The following is a 22,597-nucleotide window of genomic DNA, read 5'->3' on the forward strand; positions in this document are numbered from 1 at the left end:
GACCTCTAATTTCAGCTACTTAAGCTACCTTATGTAACTGAAGGAAACTAAAGAGCTTCACATAAACTTCTCTAATGCATACCATATATTTTTCTCTCACCATATTTGCCTGAAGTGACAATTTTCATTGACTATGAATAGTATGGTACTCAGGAAGGCCTCCCATTAAACTATTACTGTGTTTATTAATGTCAAGCTGTTTTTCCCATGACAGTACTTTGTGCATTCATGAGATCCTACTGATATGAACATGTCTTGACAGAATTTGTCCCCAGAGGAAGCTCGTCGTGAATACACTATTTAATTTTCTTTATAGAAATCATCATACACACACACACAAAAAAAAGCCTTCTATTTGTCTATCATGTCAAAAATGATATGGAGTTCACAAACTCTTTCTTACCTTTGTATACTAGAGCACAATCAGTATTTGTTACTTTTTATTTCACTTCTACAGGAGAATTCACATCTCCAAAGCCACTCTGGACTGCCTGAATGGAGACTATAAAGTTGAAGAAGGTCATGGCAAAGAGCGTAACGAATTCTTGAGGAAACATAACATTGAGACTTATTTAATTAAACAGCCTGAGGAGAGTCTGTTGACTTTGCCTGAAGATATTGTGAAAGAGGCTGTCAGCTCTTCCGACAGGAGAAACAGTGGAGCAACATTTACCGAAGGTTCCTGGAGCCCTGAACTTCCATTTGATAATATAGTGGGAAAACAGAACGTAAGTCAAACTTCCTTTAATGTCATGAAGTATGAGCGCATGCTTGAGTGCATTTCAATAATGGAAGCCTCAGAGGAGAGACATTCATCTTTAAACTTTATTCTAACACGTACTGTAACAGCAGAGGATTAAACAAATTGTTTCAGGGCAGAAATAAATCATTTAGCCAAACTGGGGAAATGCCAGTGGACCAGAGGTTTAGTTGGTTTTGTTTTTTTTTCCAACTCGAATTAAATTCTACACAGCCTAGTTTTAATTGAATCAGTCCAGAAAGAAGTAAACTTAAAAGTAAAGCTAATGCTACTAAACTAGCTGGAATATTCTAGTCAGAATGTGTAACTCATTGTACAGCTTCATGGCATCGTCATCAAAGTCAAGTGATGAGTGAACTGGAGTTGTGCCAGAGGAAAAACTGTAGTGTTGGTTATTGATATATGAGGGAAAGAAAAAAAGATCTGTCTTAAGAAAAAACCACGTGAAAACAGTTTGTCCATTCTTCAGTTTTCATTTTTAATAAAAAATATCGCAAACTCAGATTCTAAGACCTAATTCAGGTTCACTAGCAAGTGAGTTGGACTCCAGGCTCAAAAGGAATATGAGATAATGCCAACTGCTCCTGACCAGATGTTTTTTGGAAAGCACTGCTAATGGCTAACAGCTAGCACCCTGGGAACCAGCAATTCTTGTACAGTCATAAAAATAGTTTTGTGAAATCTGCTTGCTTAAAGGAATTAAAGCTGGAAAGGTTAAAATGCCCACAGACACCACTCTTTTCATTGCATTTGAAAGATTGATGAGTCTTTATGAAACAAGGTCAGCTGGAGTTTTCTTCTATTTCTCTGAGGGACCTGTAATGACATGATATATCCTTTCTTCTACTGCACATCCTTAGTCATACTTGTCTGCACTGTCTGTTGAACTTCAAGCATTGTTGTATAGAGGTCTTGCTTTGTTAACCCTCTTCTGCTTCTTACCAACGTGCTCAGAAGTGATAAGCCTTCACAGTCAGCCCATGGCAGTGTCTTTGTCTTTTCTAACTGAACTGGAGCATGGCATAGTTTGCTGTTATATAAAACACTTGGTTTATATATGTTCTGTACATCTGTGTATCTGCATGTACACTGCCTTTTAGTAGTCTCTGTGTTTTGTTGATCTGTTGCTATATTCTCATTTCATCAGGAACAGAGGTATGGGTGCATGCTGCTGTGAATATCTTATGATCTCTCTGTTTCTTCTTCATTCCCTTTAAGATATTCTAGATAATGTACTGTAAAAAATCTATGCAGAGTAGGCTATCATTTCGTGGATCATTTCAGCTAAACCTGACCTTGACACTACCAAAGACAAGGGATTAAATAAAGGACTAATATTTTACTTGATTATTGAACTTCCACCCAATAAGCAAGTAAAAAGCCCATGAAAAGCATTGAAATAAGCATAACTAAATAGTTGGTTTAAAGCAGATTTTTATCATATGGCAATGAACAATCCATTTTTAGAATAGTTTGTCACTATTTTTTTAAGAGCGCAGTTTTGTGCTGGAAAGAATTGTAGTTTTATATTATACAGCTTTACAGTAAGCTTTTTGGTAGAGAGATTTTAAAAATCTGCTATTCCATGTGATTCAATTATTATGTAATTTTCAATTTTAAAGTTGAGACAATAGGCATTACTGCTCATAATGTATTTCAGCTCAAAATTCAGAGGATAGATTTAAACTATACTAGGATATAGTAGCTTTTTCCAGAGGTGTGTCAGTCTTGGACAGAATAAACATATAATATCAATAATTATGTGAACCTAGAGGTCACTGGCAGCAGAAGACATTTAGAATCCAAGTAGCGGCAACCCAGCAATAAATCACTCTTTATATTTGAATATTTCCTAACAGAATTTAAATTATTTCCTTACCCAATATAAGTAAACCAAAATTTAAGCAACTCTGATCCGTGTCTTAGTTTTAACTGCAATTATGTTTGGAAGAATATGAAATGGCAAAGTCTCTCATGAGTTCACTTGCCAACATCAAATTCATCACAATCCATATTCTTTACCTCAAACTCATTTTCTATAGGCAGTACAAGTCAGTGAGTTGAAGATGTGTTGATATGAGTAAGAAACAGAATAACTACTCTAAGACAAGGATAACTAGGACAAGGATGCAAGTGCCTGCTCTGGAATTCAGACCATGCACAATATGGATGGAGTCTTCTGTTACTGACACAAGTGCCTGTGCTTCTTTACTAAAGCAAAGAATGCTAGACAGAAGTTATTTTATGTTAAGAAAGTGATGGCCTCCTCTAAAATAGTTGATGAAGTTGGAATTCTCCACTGGGCCTTACAAAATGTGGTCACTGTGTGTGATTTTGGATGCACCTGATGGGCCTGTAATAAGTAAATTAGGAGAAAAGCATATTAAGATTCTATATCTTGTATAAGCATATTTTAATGGTGGCTGCAGTGACTTTTAATAGTTATCACCAAAACTAAGGGTTCCCTTAGGTCTTGTGCCTTATTTCCTAGTTCCAGACTGTTGTCCGGGATACCCTAGGGCTTACCAGCCAACCATAGCTACATAGCCTTGGCCAGCTGGAAGTACCAGAGTGTATATTGCCAGTAATGGAAGCTTAGACACCAAGCACCTAAACACCTTCATCTGTGTTCCTCTTCAATCAAATTCTGCCTGTATCCTGTCTCTTCGACTTGCATTTTCCTATTTCCCTCCAAGACTTGATGCTTGCATCAAAAAAAAAAAAATATAAATAATTTGTATAAAAAAAATAAAGATTACCTAGAGTTTTCTAAATGACACTGATTAAAAATTTTTGTTCTGGTTGGGATTGGACTTATTGCACAAAAACTTTACAGGAAGAAAAAAAAATCTAATACTAGCCACCTTTTAAAAATCTATGTAAAATATCTTTCAGGTTGGCATTTTATTATTTGTTAGTTTTAATTCATCCTGACTTTTAGTCTTAGATGCAAGTTTGACTCCTCTGTTTCCTAACAGAAGCTTATATGGATCCTGCAAGATGAATGATTACTGTCAGCATCAGGAAAGTTCAAAAGTCCCTTGTATCTTAAGTTTCACAGTTATATCTTCCGTACAGCTGTTCACGAAAGTGTAGGTGAGGTAAAAGGGGCAACCGATACTTCTTTATGGTGGTATAACACAGTCTTGAAAGATGAAGAACAAGGAGGGGGATACAGAGATAAAATGTGGTTCGAACAAGTTCTTGGGACAATAATTTGCATGATATTTTTCATTATTGTTACTACTAATGACGGGAAAGCTGTTTTCTTAAGTATGTGTATAGGTGCATGGGAGAATGACCACTAAACTCAACTCATAGTTTCCGTGTTATCCTCTGAAGATAAACACAACTTCCAAGTCCATTTTTGCAACAGTACTACTGGCACCATTGTCATAGTGCTAGTATTCTGTCATGTTCATTTATCACGAGTTGTAAACCACTTCATACATTCAGCAAGAAGAGAGTCTTCTCGACTAATGGATTTTAAAATACATTTTGAAGGAAAATGTAGTCACCTACTAGAATGAATTGAGACTGTTATCCTCATGTAAATAAAATGCAATGCCCAAACAAAACATTATGGACCTTCTTCACCTTCACTTCCAGTGGAGATATAGCAATATGAACTAATTCTGAGGAATTAATGCACACAGCAACATTTGATGTGATCTTGTCCTTTGCAAGTGACATCAGTGACCTCTTGTAAGATTTAAACCACAACAAACTGATAAATTTCTGCATGGTTCAGTTTTAAACAGATAGGAATACCTAAATTAAAGTAGTACTTTAGTGGGTATTAGTACACTATTTGTCCAGTTGACTCAATAAAATGTTTCCCTGGAATTTGCCTCTAGCCTTAGTTTCCACTTTAGCTCCAAGACTTTCAGGCATATCTGAAACTTTAGTATGAGAAAAGTTTCCTTGATTTTTCTCTTTTCCTCTAAATGTTGGTGATACTGATTTTCTGAAAGGAAAATGAGAAGATTTGCATAGAGCTGTTTGCCAAACCTTCTCTGCTGAAGTCCTTTCTCTACTAAAGCATACAGGAAGATTACTTTTCACTTCAACAGACAGAAGATTTCTGTCCTGATACCCTTTTGTGCCTATTTACTGCGATCTTAAGTTACCCATCAAAGGATGAAATATGAGAAAACAAGGTACTCTCTGTGACTATAGAGTCCTTGCACTTTATTTTAGGACTGCAAAGTTGTCAATTGGGGTTTGACAGTAAGTACCCAAGACCCTTCGTGTGTTTTAATGTGCTATCCAAAATTCATTAGGACGTAATTACTGATAATCCTTTGAATATGAATGAGGGAAATCTCCCTGTATAATTTCCAGAGAAATCTAGTGTTAAATACCTCACAAACTCCTGTTCCAAACAATTCCCTGTAGAACATAAAGCAGAAGAGTTTTCCGTCAAGGACCTGTGGGATGACTTTTCTCAAGTAGAAGTGTATTTCTTCCCCATAATGATTCTGAAATGTCTTATGCTGCAATGTATGAAGGTTTATATCTTTTCCATTCATTAACATTTCTTAACCCTTGGCAGTATTACAGGTAGTAGAGTTTATTTTTTCATTCAAGCAGGAAAGTGCTGCTTCACTGTGGTTTGTGTCCTAATACCATGAAAATGGACTAGGTTATTCTCTTCATGAAAACAAACTCTACCTCTGTCCTGAAGGTGAAGCACCCTCCATACTATGTCCACTAGCTTTCCTTTGCGAAGCTGTGCAAAATATATGTTTTCTTTTTTAATTAGTTGATGAAATACCAAAGGGGTAATGCATTTGAGATAATATAAAATAATCTGAATTACAGTTAAACTAAATCATATGCACTAACTGTAATCTAGACTGGCTGAAATATATCAGTAGTGAAGAAGAACATATTATTTGAGAAACCATGCTGAAGTAATCAGAAATGTCACCTTCTTCACTCCTGCCTATCTGATCTGTTCCTTAACTACACACATTCAGTAACTTTAAGATGAAGAGAGACATCATTACTCCCATTTTGTGACTTCTGTTTCTGTAGCTTCTAGTTTCAGTTGTTAAAACACACCATTGAGTTAGATGCCCCGCTGTGATTTTGGTGTGTGCTCCCCTCATGCATGCTCTAATAATTAATTAGCAGAATCTGGAAAGAAGAATATAGTCCTAGTGTTCAGTGCATCAACAAACCTCCTAGCCTGTAAAAAAGAGGGCGTTAAAGTACTCCCCTTGACCTACTGTATGTGTTTAGTGGAACAGACTTATTATTTTACATTTCTATAGATTTCATTGAACGAATTGCATGGAATGCTGTAATGGTTTGCAATGCAACATGAACTAAAACATTGCATTTTTAACCCAAGGGGACCAGCAGGTTTATTCTGTTTGCATGTGCTTTCCCCTAGACTCTGGCTGCCCTAACAAGAAATTCAATAAATCTGCTTCCAAACCATCTTGCACAAGCTTTGCATGTCCAGTCTGGGCCTGAGGAAATTAACAAGCGAATAGAGCACACCATCGACTTACGGAGTGGCGATAAATTGAGAAGAGAGCATATCAAGCCTTTCTCACTGATGTTTAAAGACTCCAGCCTGGAGCATAAGGTAGCTGGGTCTTGGTAGCCGCATTATTCGCAACTCAAATTGTAATGAATGTCCACTGAAGTAGAGGAGCTGTAGGTTATAGCTTGCATTGTATATTTTCTGGTTTTGTTTTTTTTTCTTTTTTTTTTTTTTTTTTCTTTTTGTTTCAGTTTTCAGAAGTTGGGACTAAGCTAGAGGTCATAATAGACAGTGTCATGATGGAGGTATTGCAATGCTGCAACGGTTACATTTCATTGTCAGAAAATGCCTACACTGAGCAAACTCTGCCTCTGAAAACAACAGCCATTTGCTGGGTTTTGATTGCTGTCTAGTACAAGCAGTTTTCTGTCAGATGACAGGTTGCATTGGCACAAACTATGATTGAGCATATTAATAAACTGACACTTCTATACAAAACATATATCTATATTTATATAGATACATTTCTTTCATTTAGTCATAGGATCCATCTGATGTCCTCTAGGCAGCAGCTATGTTTATTTCAAGTCAAAACTAATTTGTCAACCCTTTATTTTAAACACCCTTTTTTAACATCTACTTCTAAGAAGTAAATATTGTTCATGTCTTTGCTGCTTCTCAAAACCAGTAAGATCTCACTAATTTCTATTTCAGTCTACATCCAGACGTAAGTTATAAGTTAAAAAAAAAAAAAAAAGGCAATGGGAGACTTTTCCTTGCAAAGTGATGCCATGGGGAGGGTTTCTACAATCTCAGATTATTTCATTGACTTGTGTGTTATCACAATGCAGCAACAGCAGGTCTGTTTGCAAGCATGGAGCCCCCCTTCTCCATCATCACGCTAACCTCCACTGGAAAACAAACCTTTTAACCTGACTTACGGGAGACCAGTCCTCAGGTGGTATCAGTGGTGAAAGCATAATGAAAACCATTGGAAAAGAAAAATTCTGCTTGACATATTTTTAAACCCTTATTTCACAAGGAATCTTGCAGAAGGAAAAACAAAGGTTAATTTTGTCTTTAAAAAAAAAAGATTCAGCTTTCCCATGAGGACATATATAACAGTAAGACAAGGTAGAATCCCCAAAGCTGAATTAACCACTACTGCCACAACTGAAGATATTAAGATATTTCCTTCAATCGGACAAGGATCCAGAGGAACTGAAATCCAAGATTACTGATATCCTGTGAATTACCATATAAAGTCCCCAAAAGTCATGAGTAATCTTTAATCCTTCCAAGGCACATGTTCAAAAGATAAGGTGAAAAATCAAGACAACAACATTTAACCTAGAAGATGAAGGATGCTATATTAGAATTTTTTTGTGTGTGCAAAAGAGGAAACAGCCTGGTCACAAACAACTTGCTGAATGAGCAAGCTAGTCAATGGTTCACCTAGAACCTACATTACTGATCAACAAAATGAGGCCTGACCATGGGCTGGAGTAAAAGGACACTGCCCAGAATCAGATCCTATATTCAGAATACAAACACTTTTCATTTTAGACTTCATAATTAGCAGCCACAAGAAAAACCTGTACAGAAAGGGGAGATTTTTCATTCAATTGCAGTTTAAGCAATTGAAGGGGAAAAAGCCCTTTCATGCTGTAATCCATCACATTACATAGGTCAGATTTTAAATAGTAATAATGTTTTGAATTGCATCTGGATGAAGAAAGTCAACATTTTGAACAGTTTTGATACATTTTTTTCTCAGTATGACACTTCCAATACCAATCTGTGCTGCAGTGCTTAGAAAATGGTGCTTTCATTCAATATTTCCTTAGGCGCTAGTCCCAACCAGTAAGCACAGGCAATACAAACAGAAAATCCTTCCCTTAAAGTGGACTGAATCTTCTTTCTGTCCTCTAAATCGAGCTCATTTTTAACATTACACAGGAATAAAATTTTTAAAATATCATCACTGTTTTAATTGCTCTGGTTAATCCACCTCCAGTAGCTGTATAGTTGCTTGTTAGCAGCCTCCTTGCTTGTTGTGTTCAGGGTGCACAACAGATATTTTTCTATTGAAAAGGATTGATGTGGATTAAGGAAAGGTGAATCAAAGTGTCCTCTTCATTACAGGCAGAGGCATTATCTTGTGGGACAATGTGGGAAATGTCCCCTCGTTCCTTGTTTGCCTGTGCAGTAATTACAAATTTGTACCCCTAACCTCACTGTTAAACCATATTCTACAGGCAGTCATGGAAAAAAAAACCACTGTGGACTGTTTTGCTACAGAAAGTAGTGGGTTTTTTCTCCATGTTATATTACTATCACTTTCTCCCTTCTTCCTGCACATTTAGAAACCAAAACAAAACCCCCTCATATTTAAATTGAGTCTCATAAAGCTATTTCAGAAGCCTTTTCCCTCTGATCTCCCCACCCTTAACCTTTCAGTCTGGAATTATGCTTTCTTCTAGTCATTAACATTTTGCAACTGCTTCCATGACCTTCTAGATCAGCATGCTGAGCTGCTCCCTGCAGCACTGCCGAGCAAATAGATAGTATATATCTGTGGACCTCCCATCTCACACTGTCATTTTCATGTGCTGCCACTCACCTTCTGTTCAGATTAGTGACAGCTTCAATTCAGAGGCAATTCTGAAGTAATTTCTCCTATATAAAAACTGTGCCATCAACACTTAGCCATCATAATTTGTGCCTTGCCCATGTAGCAAGCAATATGACAGGAGGAAACAGCCTCATGTTGTGCTAAGGAAAGTTTAGATTAGCTATTGGGAAAAAATCCTTCATAGAAAGGGTTGTAAAGCCCTGGAACGGGCTAACCAAGGAAGTGGTGGTGTCACTATCCCTGGAGGTATTTAAAAGATGTGTAGATGTAGCACTTAGAGACGTGTTAGTGGTGACCTGGCAGTGCTGGGTTAACAGTTGGACTTGGTGATCTTGAAGGTCTCTTCCAAACAGAACTATAGGATTCTAGTCTAGTCTAGTCTAGGCAGCACTGGCATCTGCCTAATACTTTTTTTTTTTTTTTTACCTGTAAGTACTTCTCATCCCAGACTTTACAGTTACTGAGTAGGCAGAGCAACAAGTAACCATAGCTGAGATTCCAAGCAAGAAGTATTATGTTAACATTGTTCAATAAGAATTGTGTTAATGCTTTGTATCTCAAACCACAGGGAAGTGAGTAACTGTAGGAACAAAAAACTACATTTCTTTCTTCTGCATTAGTAACAGGACTACCATGCCATGGGATCATAAATCTTTTGGGGTGACTTGAATAGATCTGAAATGTCATACGAGAGTTCTGTTTAAACAGTCTGGATTGGTTTGGGGTTTCCTCATTGTGAAACAACTGCAGGCAGTAGATTTATGCTAGCCATGAAAGTGCTGTTTTGCTTCTTTTAAGGTTTCAAAAGTTAAAAAGTAAAAAAAAAAATAAAAAATGTGGAATCATCATACCCCAAACTATCATGAGAGGTAGCACAGCTCCTGGTTTACAATGGTTGATACAACTGACATATGTCCCAGAAGTTTAAATTGTTGGTAGCTCTTCCTATGTCTCTCATTGACCTCTGTCCTTCTTGGTGATAGAATAAATGTAGATTCCACAGCAAGCAGTAGCAGTTGCATTAGCAAAAGTGTTTTCTCCCTGAGTCAGTATCTATATTTCCACATGAGTTTTGTAATTCTTCATTTTTCAAGGGATTTGTGCAGAATCCCCACATGGTATATTTTATAAATTATTTACCCAAATGGACTTTTCTGTATTAATCTGTATTTCACTCATTAGCACTTGATATCTCATTTAGAGATTAATTTACTCTCAATTTTTCTAGAGATTGTTTTCACAAGTAGGATATAGGCAGATTGAGCAAATCTAACAGCAGCATGAAAATACACTAAAAGTTTCCAAATACATAATAGTTCATAAAGAAAATTGGATACTGTGTAAAAAGATTTCCAACAATTTAAAGATATCATCATGGTGTTCTAACTTAGTAGTAGTGACTTGGAAATATCATCATAGATCCTTTAATCTTTTGGCCTGGAAGGGACCTTAAAGTTCACCTAGTTCCAACCCCCTTGGCATGAGCAGGGACATCTCCCACTACACCAGGTTGCCCAAAGCCCTGTTTAACCTGGTCTTGAACACTTCCCGGGAGAGGGCATCCACAGCTACTCTGGGCAACCTGTTCCTGTACCTCACCACCCTCACAGTAAAGAACTTTTTCCTTACATCCACTCCAAATCTATTCTCTTTCAGTTTAAAGCCACTACCCCTTGTCTTATCAAGTACCATGTACCTTCATACAAGGTAAAGCCTAGTAACAGAGCAAGGAATTTTACAGGCTGGTCGTGTTTTTTGTTAAGGAAATTTTCCAATGCAAAGATTTGTACAAAGATTTTATGTCTTCCTGCATATTTGTATTGGGATCATGAATCAGATTTTCCTTAAAGGTGATGTGTCTACATGTTTTCTGTGAGGTTAGCACACCGAGAATAACAAAAAGGGTTTCACTTTCACATTACAAGTGTTTTTAGAATAAATATTAGACCTAAATATCTGAGTTTCTGAGTTTCAGAATTTCTCATGCATAAGATAAGTAGAAAACAAATAAGTAAGAAAAAAGATTGGTCCTTCCTGCATGCTGATTCCTTGCAGACATGGGCCTCACCTCTTTCTTTCAATCCAGAAACTTCCAGTGGCAAGATCTGCAGGAAACACAGATCACACTCTGGACTTGTTCAGTATCTCTTCTGTCATTGATCAACAAGAGATCTGTGTCTACCCTTTGGTCTTCTCAGGAGTTCATCCATTTTTTTCTCCTGCCTTGAGCTTCCTGATATATCTCCTTACCAGTGGTACAAACACCATTGCTCAGAAAAAAAGACATGGTTGCCCTTTTCTTCCAAAAGGTCCCATCTCAGTCAGAAAGCAGCACTGAGAATAAGATCAAAAATGTTCCTCCCCAGTGCACAAACACCTTCTCTGGGTGAACACAGAAAGTCTGCTGTATTACCAGTATTCCCCTTTTCAAAAGGGGGCAATTTTTTTTCTTGGGAAAAGTTTTCTTTTCTTGGGAAAAGAGAGGAGAGGTGAGGAGTAAGCAGCATCACTTGGCAGAGGAATCACGGCCTTTCTTACCCAAGCTCAGTTTCAGCTAGCTGGCTGGGCTAGCCAGTAGATAAGCAGTGCCCCCTCCACAGCACAGGCAAAAAAATTACTCGGGCTCCATAGGTACCAGGGTGAGCCTCCACCAGACCATGAGCAAGTCATGCCAGTGCAGGTAGGTCTGTGTGACATCGAGCTAAGGTTTTCATTGCAGAGTAGGTCACATCACAATTCTTCCTACCACTCTACACTGGCCCTAGCTGGCTACATGTCTCCCCATACTTAGGGAAGTGCTTGAGGCTTAGTCTATCCTTCAATGACTTGGTCAGGTCATTAAGGAGTAGACTGCTGGAGAAGCACTACGTTTATCATTGGTGTTTACGCTGCTTTGGAGATGTTAACAATTTCTCATCACAACATTGTTACTGATTAGACCATGGAATTCATCCTTTTCATAGAATGCCCAACACAGCAGGCAATTCCAGGTTTTGTCTCGTTCATTTAATTTGCTCTAATTTCCCTAAGGAAAAGTTGGAATTTCATATTTTAAGAATGTACCCTTATTCTTTTTTTTTGGTTCTTTTTGTGCCACAACCAAAACGAAAAGCCCAGCTCCATTATTTAAGTGAACAGACACAGTTCTGGTTTTCTGCATGTGATTTCAGGGTTGGTGCTTCTGCTTTTTCAGCAGCAAAATTAAGTGGAGTTACCTGTGAGCACTGTTAAAAATCATGTCAAAATGATACTTGCAGCAGCATACATGGGTTTTAATCACATCAGATGAGGAGTCAAGATAAAGGATGCCAGCAAATAAGACCCCTCTTACTCATAACAAATGGGAAGAGGGAATAGAGAAGCCTTTTTCCCATTTCACGAGCTTGAGGTTATTTTGACCATTGTAACTGAGATAAAGTCCCTGCCAAGGTCCATGTACTGAATACAGTTTGTCTAGATAGGATCTTCCTTCAGGAACAGATTAGCTGTAAGAAATCCAGTTCATAGCTGAATTCTTTCAATGTATGTTCCTGATACTTTTCTTAATAGGTATTAATTTTTTCTCAATTATAATGCTTTCTAGACATTTATAACTGCAATTTGCCTTATTTCCAAACTACTGGAGAAAGATTCTGATATCTCTTTCACTCAGATTTCATTTTGTTCTGCACATGTAACTCTTAGCTCCTTCAAAACTACAGGAGATTAAATAATATGGAACTACTATTCAGAAGAGGAAAGATGACTGGGGTAGGCACCTGTGAGGTTTTTTTTTCATTAAGTGAAGAAAATTCAGTAACATCAGTATAGGATAAAGAGATTTACAAAAATATACTAGACCAATATTCATCTGCTGTAAACAATTGGAGTTTAAGTGACTCAGCAGAGATAAATACCAGCTGAGGACTTGGGTAACATTTCCACTTTAACTGATCCACTGTGATTCACTGATATACTTTTGCTCCTTTTTGTGGTAACTCCCATAAAAGGGGAAATTGCTATTGTTTACAGTGGTTTGGTATGCTGGAGGAAAGTAATGTTGTAATAAATCATTATAATAATGCACCTCAAATGGTCTTTTACATAATACCTCCATTTTCTCCTTGGGGAATGCACATATTACTGAGTTTCTGCACAGCCACTGGATAAGCCAGGATACAGAGATCATGACCCATATCTCAAATAGTCACAGGATGTCAAAAACTATGTACTTTTTTAAAAAAAGAGAAGTAAAGAAGTAAACAGAATGGCCTCCACTTAGCAAGCATGGAGACACCTCTGTAACATCATGCAAGCAGAGTCACAGCTTACATTAATGTTGGTCTTCAGGTGAGGAGACTCATGATACTTCTGATTATGAAGTATTTTTTAAGCTATTAAGTATGTAGTATTCTGTCCAGCAGGACAAGACCCTAGTATCTACCTGGGGATTTTTAAAGCAAATAATTTTGAAAAAGAGGAAATTAAGTAAAATAACTTTGTATTGAAAAAAAAAAAATTACAGTTTTGCTCTCTTGGATAAAGTATTTTACTAGTTTCTTAATGATTTATTTGTTGTGTTTCATTTTTAAAAAAAAACAAATTCAGGTTTATTGATTTATTAGCTCTATTAGCTCTTCCTGGTAACTTTCCCAAAGTCTCCTGTATGCATCACTTAAGAAACTACTGCATGGGCTAACAGCTAATTTACTCTTCTGGTTTCTTTTTATTCTAGTATTCTCAAATGCGGGATGAAGTATTCAAATCAAACTTGGTGTGTGCATTCATTGTTCTTGTATTTATCACCGCTATCCAAAGCTTACTTCCTTCTTCCAGGTAAATACAGAAATATATCTCTATCTACTTAAAGGTGCTCTTGGGGAAACAGCTGGATAACATTTCTAGGACTGACATGGAATGAACCAAAAAAGCTGTTTGTTCCCCAAGAGTGTTTAGAAATATTTTTTTTCACTTTTTTCCCAGGTTACTTACTTTTGTATCACATTATCTGCAGCTACACATTTTCATGTGAGACAGTAGTAACTACTGACATTATGTTGTAGTGTTTTTAAGCAGAACCCCCACTGAGATAAGTGGGAATTTTGGGTTGAAAATGTTTGACATGATATGACCTGCTGCTTCCAGTGCTGAAGTAAAACATGACCTAGACTTGTAAGAGTGCCTCTTTGCTAAATGTCTGCTAATCACCTTGGGAGTTAGTGATTGGTTTCGTTGTGTTTCTTGCATGCTACATAAGAAAATTGTACTGTTGTGTTTTGTTGCTGATGATGATGGGTATTACCCAGCTGGACAAAGCAGCCTTGTGCCATTAAAAAGAAGCAAGGAGGTGATCTGGTAGATCTTTTCTCACTTCTGCTTTTATCTGGGACTGAACAAGAAACAAATTCCTATCAGTGACAAAAAAAAATATATAGCTGAGACCTGTATGTCCACATTTCACACAGTCAAACCCATCAACTGGTATTTTTGTCTACTATTTACTAGTGAGGACTCAAGAGTGTGTGCAAGGACTAAGGTCAGTTTTCTAGCGTCATAGCAGAGCCAGCAGAACACGATTGCCACATGTCCCTGGTCCCATTGGGTCTTTAGCAGAGCAGTTTCTAAAACACAGATGCCCAGATGAACATAATTCTCACGTGGTTTCTAACACTCAGATGAACCTTATCTTAAATCTGCCTGTAGAACAACCTTGAAAATACAGTACTTGTATAAGAAATAAGATGTTTATTCTGTTACAGTAAAGCATCCATCTGTGGAAGATGTGGTTCACCATGTTTGTGTCCAAGAATACCACAGTGATGCAGGCAGACAACTGCACTCTGCAGCAATGGTATCCCATATATTTTGTAGCTGAGTAGCTGGGAAAATATCCAGATTAGTACCTGACTTTCTGCTGTTCCTTTTGTGCTATATTGCTCTAACTAGTAAGTTTGCTTTTTTAAAGTTATTCTCCCAATCCACATTCAAAATTCTCCACTTCTGGTAGATGTTATTTTTATTTTTTTCTCTCAGTATGTCCAAAAAGATTTATGGGTCTTATTAACAGAACCTGTTTTCAAAAAAAAATACTTCTGCTGCTATATCAATCATTGCTATACTAGCAAAACATAAAATAAAACCAACATGACATTTTCTCTATCCGCACAGATTTATCTCTGTCAATTCTCATGAAGGTGTCTAGAGTCATTGGAAGTAGGCAAGAATCACATAGCCACAGTGCCTGTAGCTGTCTCATTTTCTGGTTTCCCATCTTGCACAGTAGTCTTGTATTTCCCTGCATTTCAGAAACGTTTTGTGTATCTTTTTGTCACTGAATATTAAATGAAAATTAGATAAATTCCCAAAAGTTAAGAGCAGTAGAGGGTTTTAAACATAATTATGGAATCTTGGCCTCAGAAATGCCCTTAAAGATTGATTGCTGGAACCGAGGAAAGTATTTAGGGAAAGGATATTTTACCACTATTCCTTTTGTGAAAGAAGATTTGGAGCCACATGGGTGCTTTATGGCAGCTCTTATGTTCTTTCAGGAACTGAAGATCACTGTCAAGATTTAAGAAACCAAATTTTGGTCTTTGTTTTTCAAGTTCTGATACTCTGCTTCAAAAAATGTATTTCAATCTCAAAGAAAGTATGTTTGTTAAATGAGTAGCAGTCAACAGATGAGCAACCCTAGAACAACAGAATGAGGGGGTTTGAGTGAGAAGGTTTCAACATGCTTAAACATATTGAATGAAGAAATAATTTGGAACTTTAAATTTCATAAGTTCCACTTCTAAAAACAATTCAAGGTAGGAGCGTACAAACAAGATATCCCAAAGTTAAGCACGGCTTGGATTCAGAGAGCCTTGGAGATAACTGTATGCTTATTTGTTATATGTCTGGTAGGTGCCAGAGAAGTAAACTATCACAATGGAAAAGCCTGGACATAATTTCCATGGAACAAGAAACTATAATTCACACTCCTCATAGTAACTTACCCATTTGCTAACAAGACATTTAAGTGTGTTTCAGTGAATGCATCAGAGCTCTGTCAAACAAGGATGGAATTTTGTATTTGCTTAAGTATACATTTGAATATTTTTCTGAGCTGAGTCTTCTGGGGATTTCTGGAAATTCAGTGAAAGAAAACATTATTTAAATCATTGTAAAACATACTCTACTAAGATCTTCAGGGAGTTTCCCAAATCTGTGTGTTAAAGAAGGGAATAATCTTTCTATTATTTCATTTACTGTGCATAGAAATTTCAGAATTTTATCTTGGTGCATATCTGTCTCCTGCAGGATAAATATTTGATCCATTCATACTTTTCCCTGACAGAGCACGCACATCACTGAATTTAAAAGTCTTTGTAATAGTTTTCATTCTTTGAAATACTGAGTTAGGGAAATTGCTCTAGGTGACGTATATTAATGCCAAATTTCTGCTGTAATTATCCTCTATGAAGCCATTAAGTTACTTTGCCAACCTTGCAGTGATTCATCTTCTCCATCTGAGAGATATGAGAGTTAGATTAATTTCCTGCAATGAACTTTCTATATGCTCATATGGCCAATATATCATACTAGAGGAGACTGTTGAACTAGTCTTACTTCTGTCAGTTTTTCACTAGGTTATTTTTGTGAAGTGAGAAGACCAAGTTTCCAGCAGTTTTTCATTTAAACATCTGCATCTTCTGTTTTACATAAGTCTTCCTTCTGGCCCAACTCTTGATTTGTGACTGTACACGAGGAAGAGGAAATACAAAAGCTCCATTTCAAACTTCACTTGATCTTGACAGTAAAAGAACCCCTAGAAGGAAAAGTATTTCATCTTGAATGAAGAGAGGATACAACACAAGTGTCCTAGCTCTTGGAGAAGCTCATTTACAGAAGAAAATTATGGCTGTTTGTTGCTATTCCTCTAACTCTGGCTCAGTATTCTGCTTTACTGCATCCTACCAGCATGCTGCCAACAAAATCTCAGCACAGATACTGGATTGATCCTCTAGGAGGTCACAGATGTGCAGACTTCAGTTTTGTTTTTATCTCAGGCAGTCTTAGGCAAGAGACAATCACGTCAATGTTCAATGCAACAGCTACAGTGGAAGAATTTTTGTTGCCTACATATTTAATAAGAACACATACAAGACCATGGTTTCTCAGGCACCTAGGCAGGTTATTCTGCATTTTAGATTAATATCCCAGACTTAGGCCCCTAGATGCTCCCTTTATAATACCTTAGTTCAATAGCACCAGGTCTTACGTGTAGTGTTTGGCAGTCCAAACTAAGAACTCACGTTTGGTGTCTTCAGGTCTGACCTCTTGAGGCTTGACCCTAATCTTTCTGAAAGGCTTAATTTGGCTACATTTAGAGCTGGGTCAGGCTAGGTCTGCAGAATTGGTAGGCTACATCTGCATATACAGACTGCCATATACACCTGAGATACAGATAACAACTATCAGTTCTGAAGAAGATCCCAGCCATTTGGCTTTGGAAAGCAAGGCTATTGCAGAATACTGCTGTAGTGTGGGAAGCAAAGAATTAATCTCACATAACTATTTGTCAATGTCTATACCCCGGGTTCAAAGTATAGCCACTGCAGCAGGGGTCAGTCAGTGGGTCTGAATAAATTTAACAGACTGCTGCACAGTGAGATGAACTGTATCCTAGACCACACAGATGTCTTGATGAAACCTCTTAACTCCATTGACTGGTTCACCATGAGCATATTATCCAGCTTTTACCTGGCTTTGACTGTCCCTCCCTTGGCTTTCTGTGTATTTTCACAGACAGAAGCTGCTCTCAAGGCATTATTGCATTGTGTCTCTACTTGGTAGCCTTGGGATTTTCAGAAAGTCCTGAGACTCTTTCCACAAAACTTCTAGTCACAAAGGATGAAATCTCTGGCTCCTGCTCCACTCTGTTTCCTCATTATTCACTCTTCCCTTCACAATCCAGTTTGGTTTTATTTGCTACTCTGTTCCTTCTTTCAAAAGCAAGCTTTACTTCTGGGTGAAGTCATTGAAGAGGGTGGGACTTTTTTAGGAATCTCCACTGTGTCCTGTATTCAAATCACACACAAAACTTTGGCAAATCTTGTTGGAGTGAAATGTTCACCCAAGTGTAAGATAACATCGTATATCAGTGGTACATCATCAGAACAGTGTGAAAGCTAATATTACCACATGGAAGCTCTCAAGGGAAGTTAATGTTTAATTCACCTTATTTCATTCATTAGGGATATTGTTCACATTTTTTTTCAAAATGTTTTGTAATATAATTAGGTACTACAAAAAAAAAAAAAAAAAAAAAAACCCAAACCAAACATCATATACATATATATCTTATAGCAGTTCAGACATGTTCCAAAAGAAAAACTCTCTGATAACTACAGCCTCATTTTCTGTTTGTTATCTGTTTATCCAGTTTTCTTTTCTGGCCTCCTACATGGCAAGCCTCATTAATTTTGGGGTTCCGAGAGCAGGAGCTGTACATATAAACCATAGCTGCATTACTGTAAATTATTCTGGGGCTTGCTTGCTGTTTTCAAAATGTTATACTTTGATCATATTTCTGTGTTAGTTTGGTTATTTTTACTAGGTGATAGACAAGAATGTTTGAAGTAAATTACATGTCATTCTATTCTGATACTTTAAGAAGTCATTGTGCCAGCAAGTCTGCTTGGATGATCAGAAAGGAATAACGTTTATGCAAATATTGTCTTTTAAACACCATCACATTTAATATACAGGTATCTCTATCAGCACAACTGAATTAGGGTGTTAAAAATCAGAACATTCTGGTAAAAGATAATATTTAAAATTAAGTAGATACAGCATGCAGTACAGTTCTGCACTTAAATCTCTTTGTTTGACACCTGTACCTCATATGTCATTTATGTGCTTCCCTCAACATGACCAACATTTCCTCACATAAACTCTTTTTATGTTTTTATGATTTATGGCTACTATTTAAAAAACAACAACAACAAACAGATTTCCTTTTGAACATAAGCATTTTTATTTATTGGTACTGTGAGGAAAAGGTGCTCACAGTTTTCACATAAACTATCCAGTGCATCTTTGGTGTCTCATTGGTGCAAGTAGTTTAGACTCTGTCCATCAGTTGCAAACGTGGCCAGAGTTAAGAAATGCCAGTTCCTACACAGACTGATTCTCGAGCTTGTCCTGCCATGTCCATGTATCTTCTCCACTATCTCCGTGTGGTTTCCTCTTCTTGTTGACTAAATGCTTATTAGCTTCTGGTGAAATTTTTAAGAGTTAAAGCTTTAGTTAAGTTAATAGGCTCAAACCACAAATTCAAATTCAGATCTGTATGAGTTTAGAATTTGCTGTTCTAAAGCCAAATTTGAATAGTCTGAAATTGAAGAGAGTTTCAAGTAGGTTGAAATACAGACCATTCAGATTCAGAGAGTGGATCTAGCTGACCTACTGAATAACAAGGAAAGAAAAGCTATTTTTTTTCATGTCTGTTTCCACCTTGGACCCTTACATTTCTCCTGCCACAGGGCACAAGTATACAAATAGCACTGCATTCCACCCAAAGAGAAGAGGGATAGGTGATGTGCAGCAAAATCTGAAACTTCATACTTTCAATAAGGCAAAATATGTGTTCACAGGTGGCTTAAAGAGCAGGGTACAGCTCACCTACATTCAGGCACCTTGAAATGCAGAAGCCTCCCTGGAGCACCTTGATAGTCCACTTTAAAATACTTTTTTATGAAAGACATTATGATTAAGTAGTGTACTGGCATGTGTATAACTATGCTATTAGAAATGCTGATGACTTATTTCAACCTCAGATTTAACAATTCTCCTTATAGTGAAAAGGCACTAGGAAAGAGGAGAGATGTTTGCAGGAACAGTTATTTTTTGCAGGAACTTTTCTTTTTCATGAGTTTGATCTCTTGGAGAAGAGACACAAAAGGACATTGACTGGCACAAATAGGGATGGAAACTTGACTTGTGAATTGCCGAGTGCTTTCTTCTCAGCAAAGTAGAGCAATTTATCACATTTCCCTTGTGGTTACTTGATTGACTGTAGGTCCCAGATTTAAGCAAGAAGAGGGAATAAATTTACAATAATATAATGTAAGTTGGACTAGAATACATTACAGCTTTAAACACTTTATTCAAAGGAATCAAACTATTCTGTATATATATTTAACAATAATGGTTTCCTAGCTTGTTTCTTCAACAGCAGTTTCTCATCAAGAAACCATGTGAAGCAATAGCACACCTATAGAACATGAATAAATCTTTGCCTTCTCTGTTTTATTTTCCCTAGACTAATTGTCTCAGATTTATGACAACTACTTTTTCCTGATATCAACAGGTTACACATTTGTTTTTATTAGCAGTGGTATTATATTGAGGTTTAATGCTGGGTTCTTTATTTTTTTCTTCCCAGGGTGATACCAATGGTCATTCAGTTTTCTATTCTGATTATGCTGCACTCCGCTCTCGTGCTGATCACTACAGCAGAGGATTACAAATGTTTACCCTTAATGCTCCGGAAAACTTGCTGCTGGATTAATGAGACATACCTGGCCAGGAATGTCATTATATTTGCATCCATTCTGATTAATTTTCTTGGAGCCATCATCAATATTGTAAGCTTATAGGGAACCTTATACAGGAAAAAATGATTTATTAATTATTAAGCTTGCTACAGGACTTGCTAACTATTGTGTTTATGAGCCAGCTATGATTTAAAAATAAAAGGCAAAATGCCACAGCTTCAGGAAATTCAATCTGTTGGTTAAACAGATTTGTTGCTTAAATTTCTAATATTTAATTATTTCTCCCTTAATCCTTTTGCTACTTTCTTTTCAATATATCTACCCTCTGAGCACCATTTTTAATTTTCTCACGTGACGATACACTTTCTTAAAGACTATCAATCCAGGTAGTGCTTATAGATATTAAATTCCTCATCTCACAATTCTCCCGTTAATTAGATTACTAAAGAAATGATGAGTGTCAACAAGTCCAGAAAATATCTTCAAAGAAAGGATTGAACACATCAAGCCGAGCTAGTAACTACAGCATGTAAAAAGAAGTTAAAAAGCATAAATTCTAAACATACCTTGCCTTGCTCGTTTAGTGATTTGACAAACCCTTTCAGCCTGGATTCACCTTAGCTGATGTACCACACCATGGCTATCATCCCTTTCCACTTGCTTCATCTTAAGTGCAGAAAAACAGGCATTCCTAAAGATTTCTCTTGATCATACTGGTCCAAATTAAGAGATTTTTGTCTCTCCACTGCCCCCACAGAGAATTTACTCTGATTTGGCTCCTAATTTACACAACTCCACTAAGACTCTAAAGTGTGACCAATGTAGGGCAAAGTGTATCTGTGAGGAAAGGCTTTGCTGAGCAGCTGTGGATAGATAAAAATCTTGGTGGGCCTGGCTCTGTGCAATGTCACAGGGTAAAAAGGTGGGGTCTTGTGTGCAAATACAATAGAACCCTGATTACCCTGATGTCCTCAGAATTATGAGACAGCTTTACATGAATCAGGCAGATTATCATGACAGACAACCTGGCAGGAGTTGAAGCCTGAGCCAAGAAGAAGGTAAATATCTCACTGATAGATTAAAAGTAACATTTTCATAATTCTTCCCTTCTGGCTATGGATGTAGCAGTGTTTTTTCATCTAAATTTTATTATTTGTAAATATTTATTTCCTTCCAGATGAGACCAGGAAAGCATTTAGTGACAGTAATAACAATATCAATTAGATACAACACAGCAGCAACAATAATTATCCTGTAATAATTACTAATAATTATGATTATATCATTGGAGTAAGTATGCTGAAGTCTGATACTTCAAGGGTTTGCCTCTTCTTTTGCTAAGAGATATGAGACCTTATTACATTCTATTGCTGTCATTCTTCCACGATTTAATTTAGGTTGCCAATATGCAAGGACACGGCATCTGCCTGGGTTTTTAATGACACCAAGCAGTCACTGATAGGAGAGTTAGTCAGAGGAAGAAGAATATAGCCACTGATTGCTATCCTTACAGAGCAAATATAGATATTGTAAATGACAGGAAGTTCAACAGGGCTGAAAACTTCCTGAAGATAAGGACAGGGGTACATTATATAATATAGATCACTAGGGAGTGTTGTAGAATTTAGAGTATTTTGCATCATGTTTAACAAATATTTGTCAGGAAAGTTTTTGGTAGAATTAATTTTGCTCTTGAAACATCATGAACCCTAATGGGCTACCTATACCCAGTTTCCTACAGATATTATAAGTTTTTCCCCTGACTTGTGGATATTTTTTTTAAGATTGTGTCCACTGCAGCCTTGTGGGATGGATAATCCAAAACTAGTCAAAATAAATGTAATTCTTCCTATTGTCATACCAGCAGGTTTGTATAAAGTGGTAAAGAGTTAAGATTTATTACTTTATATTTAGAATGGCAATGACTTGAGTCACCAAGTCCTGACCTCCACAGGAAATCACAACATTCATATAACCTCATTATTTCATATGTCAAAATTCTGTTTTGCTGAGGATGAACCTGCATGCATTTAAGAACAGGTAATGCAGCCCAGCCCTGCAGCTATACTCATCCACTTAGTTCTAAGGTACCCAGTATGAGGGGACTAAGACTCAGATGCTTTCTAGCAAGAGCCATAAGGCTTTGGTTTCACCAGGGGGCAAATGTGTCTTGTGGTTTTTTA

The 22,597-nt window shown here is 37.0% G+C and overlaps 1 protein-coding gene across 1 annotated transcript in view; it reads left to right on the forward strand.

The window, feature by feature from the left end:
• ADCY8 (adenylate cyclase 8 (brain)) overlaps positions 1-22,597 on the forward strand; it is a gene marked incomplete at its 5' end in the record, with an annotated part of 93,331 nt that overhangs the window by 45,725 nt on the left and 25,009 nt on the right. Inside the window, 4 exons of the mRNA XM_008940030.1 lie at positions 458-728; positions 6,162-6,359; positions 13,607-13,707; positions 20,303-20,504. Coding sequence (XP_008938278.1) covers positions 458-728; positions 6,162-6,359; positions 13,607-13,707; positions 20,303-20,504 — 772 coding nt within the window. The remainder of the gene's footprint in view (positions 1-457; positions 729-6,161; positions 6,360-13,606; positions 13,708-20,302; positions 20,505-22,597) is intronic.

The sequence above is a fragment of the Merops nubicus genome, unplaced genomic scaffold (genome assembly GCF_000691845.1).
Source record: "Merops nubicus isolate BGI_N331 unplaced genomic scaffold, ASM69184v1 scaffold6305, whole genome shotgun sequence".
Classification (NCBI taxonomy): domain Eukaryota; kingdom Metazoa; phylum Chordata; class Aves; order Coraciiformes; family Meropidae; genus Merops; species Merops nubicus.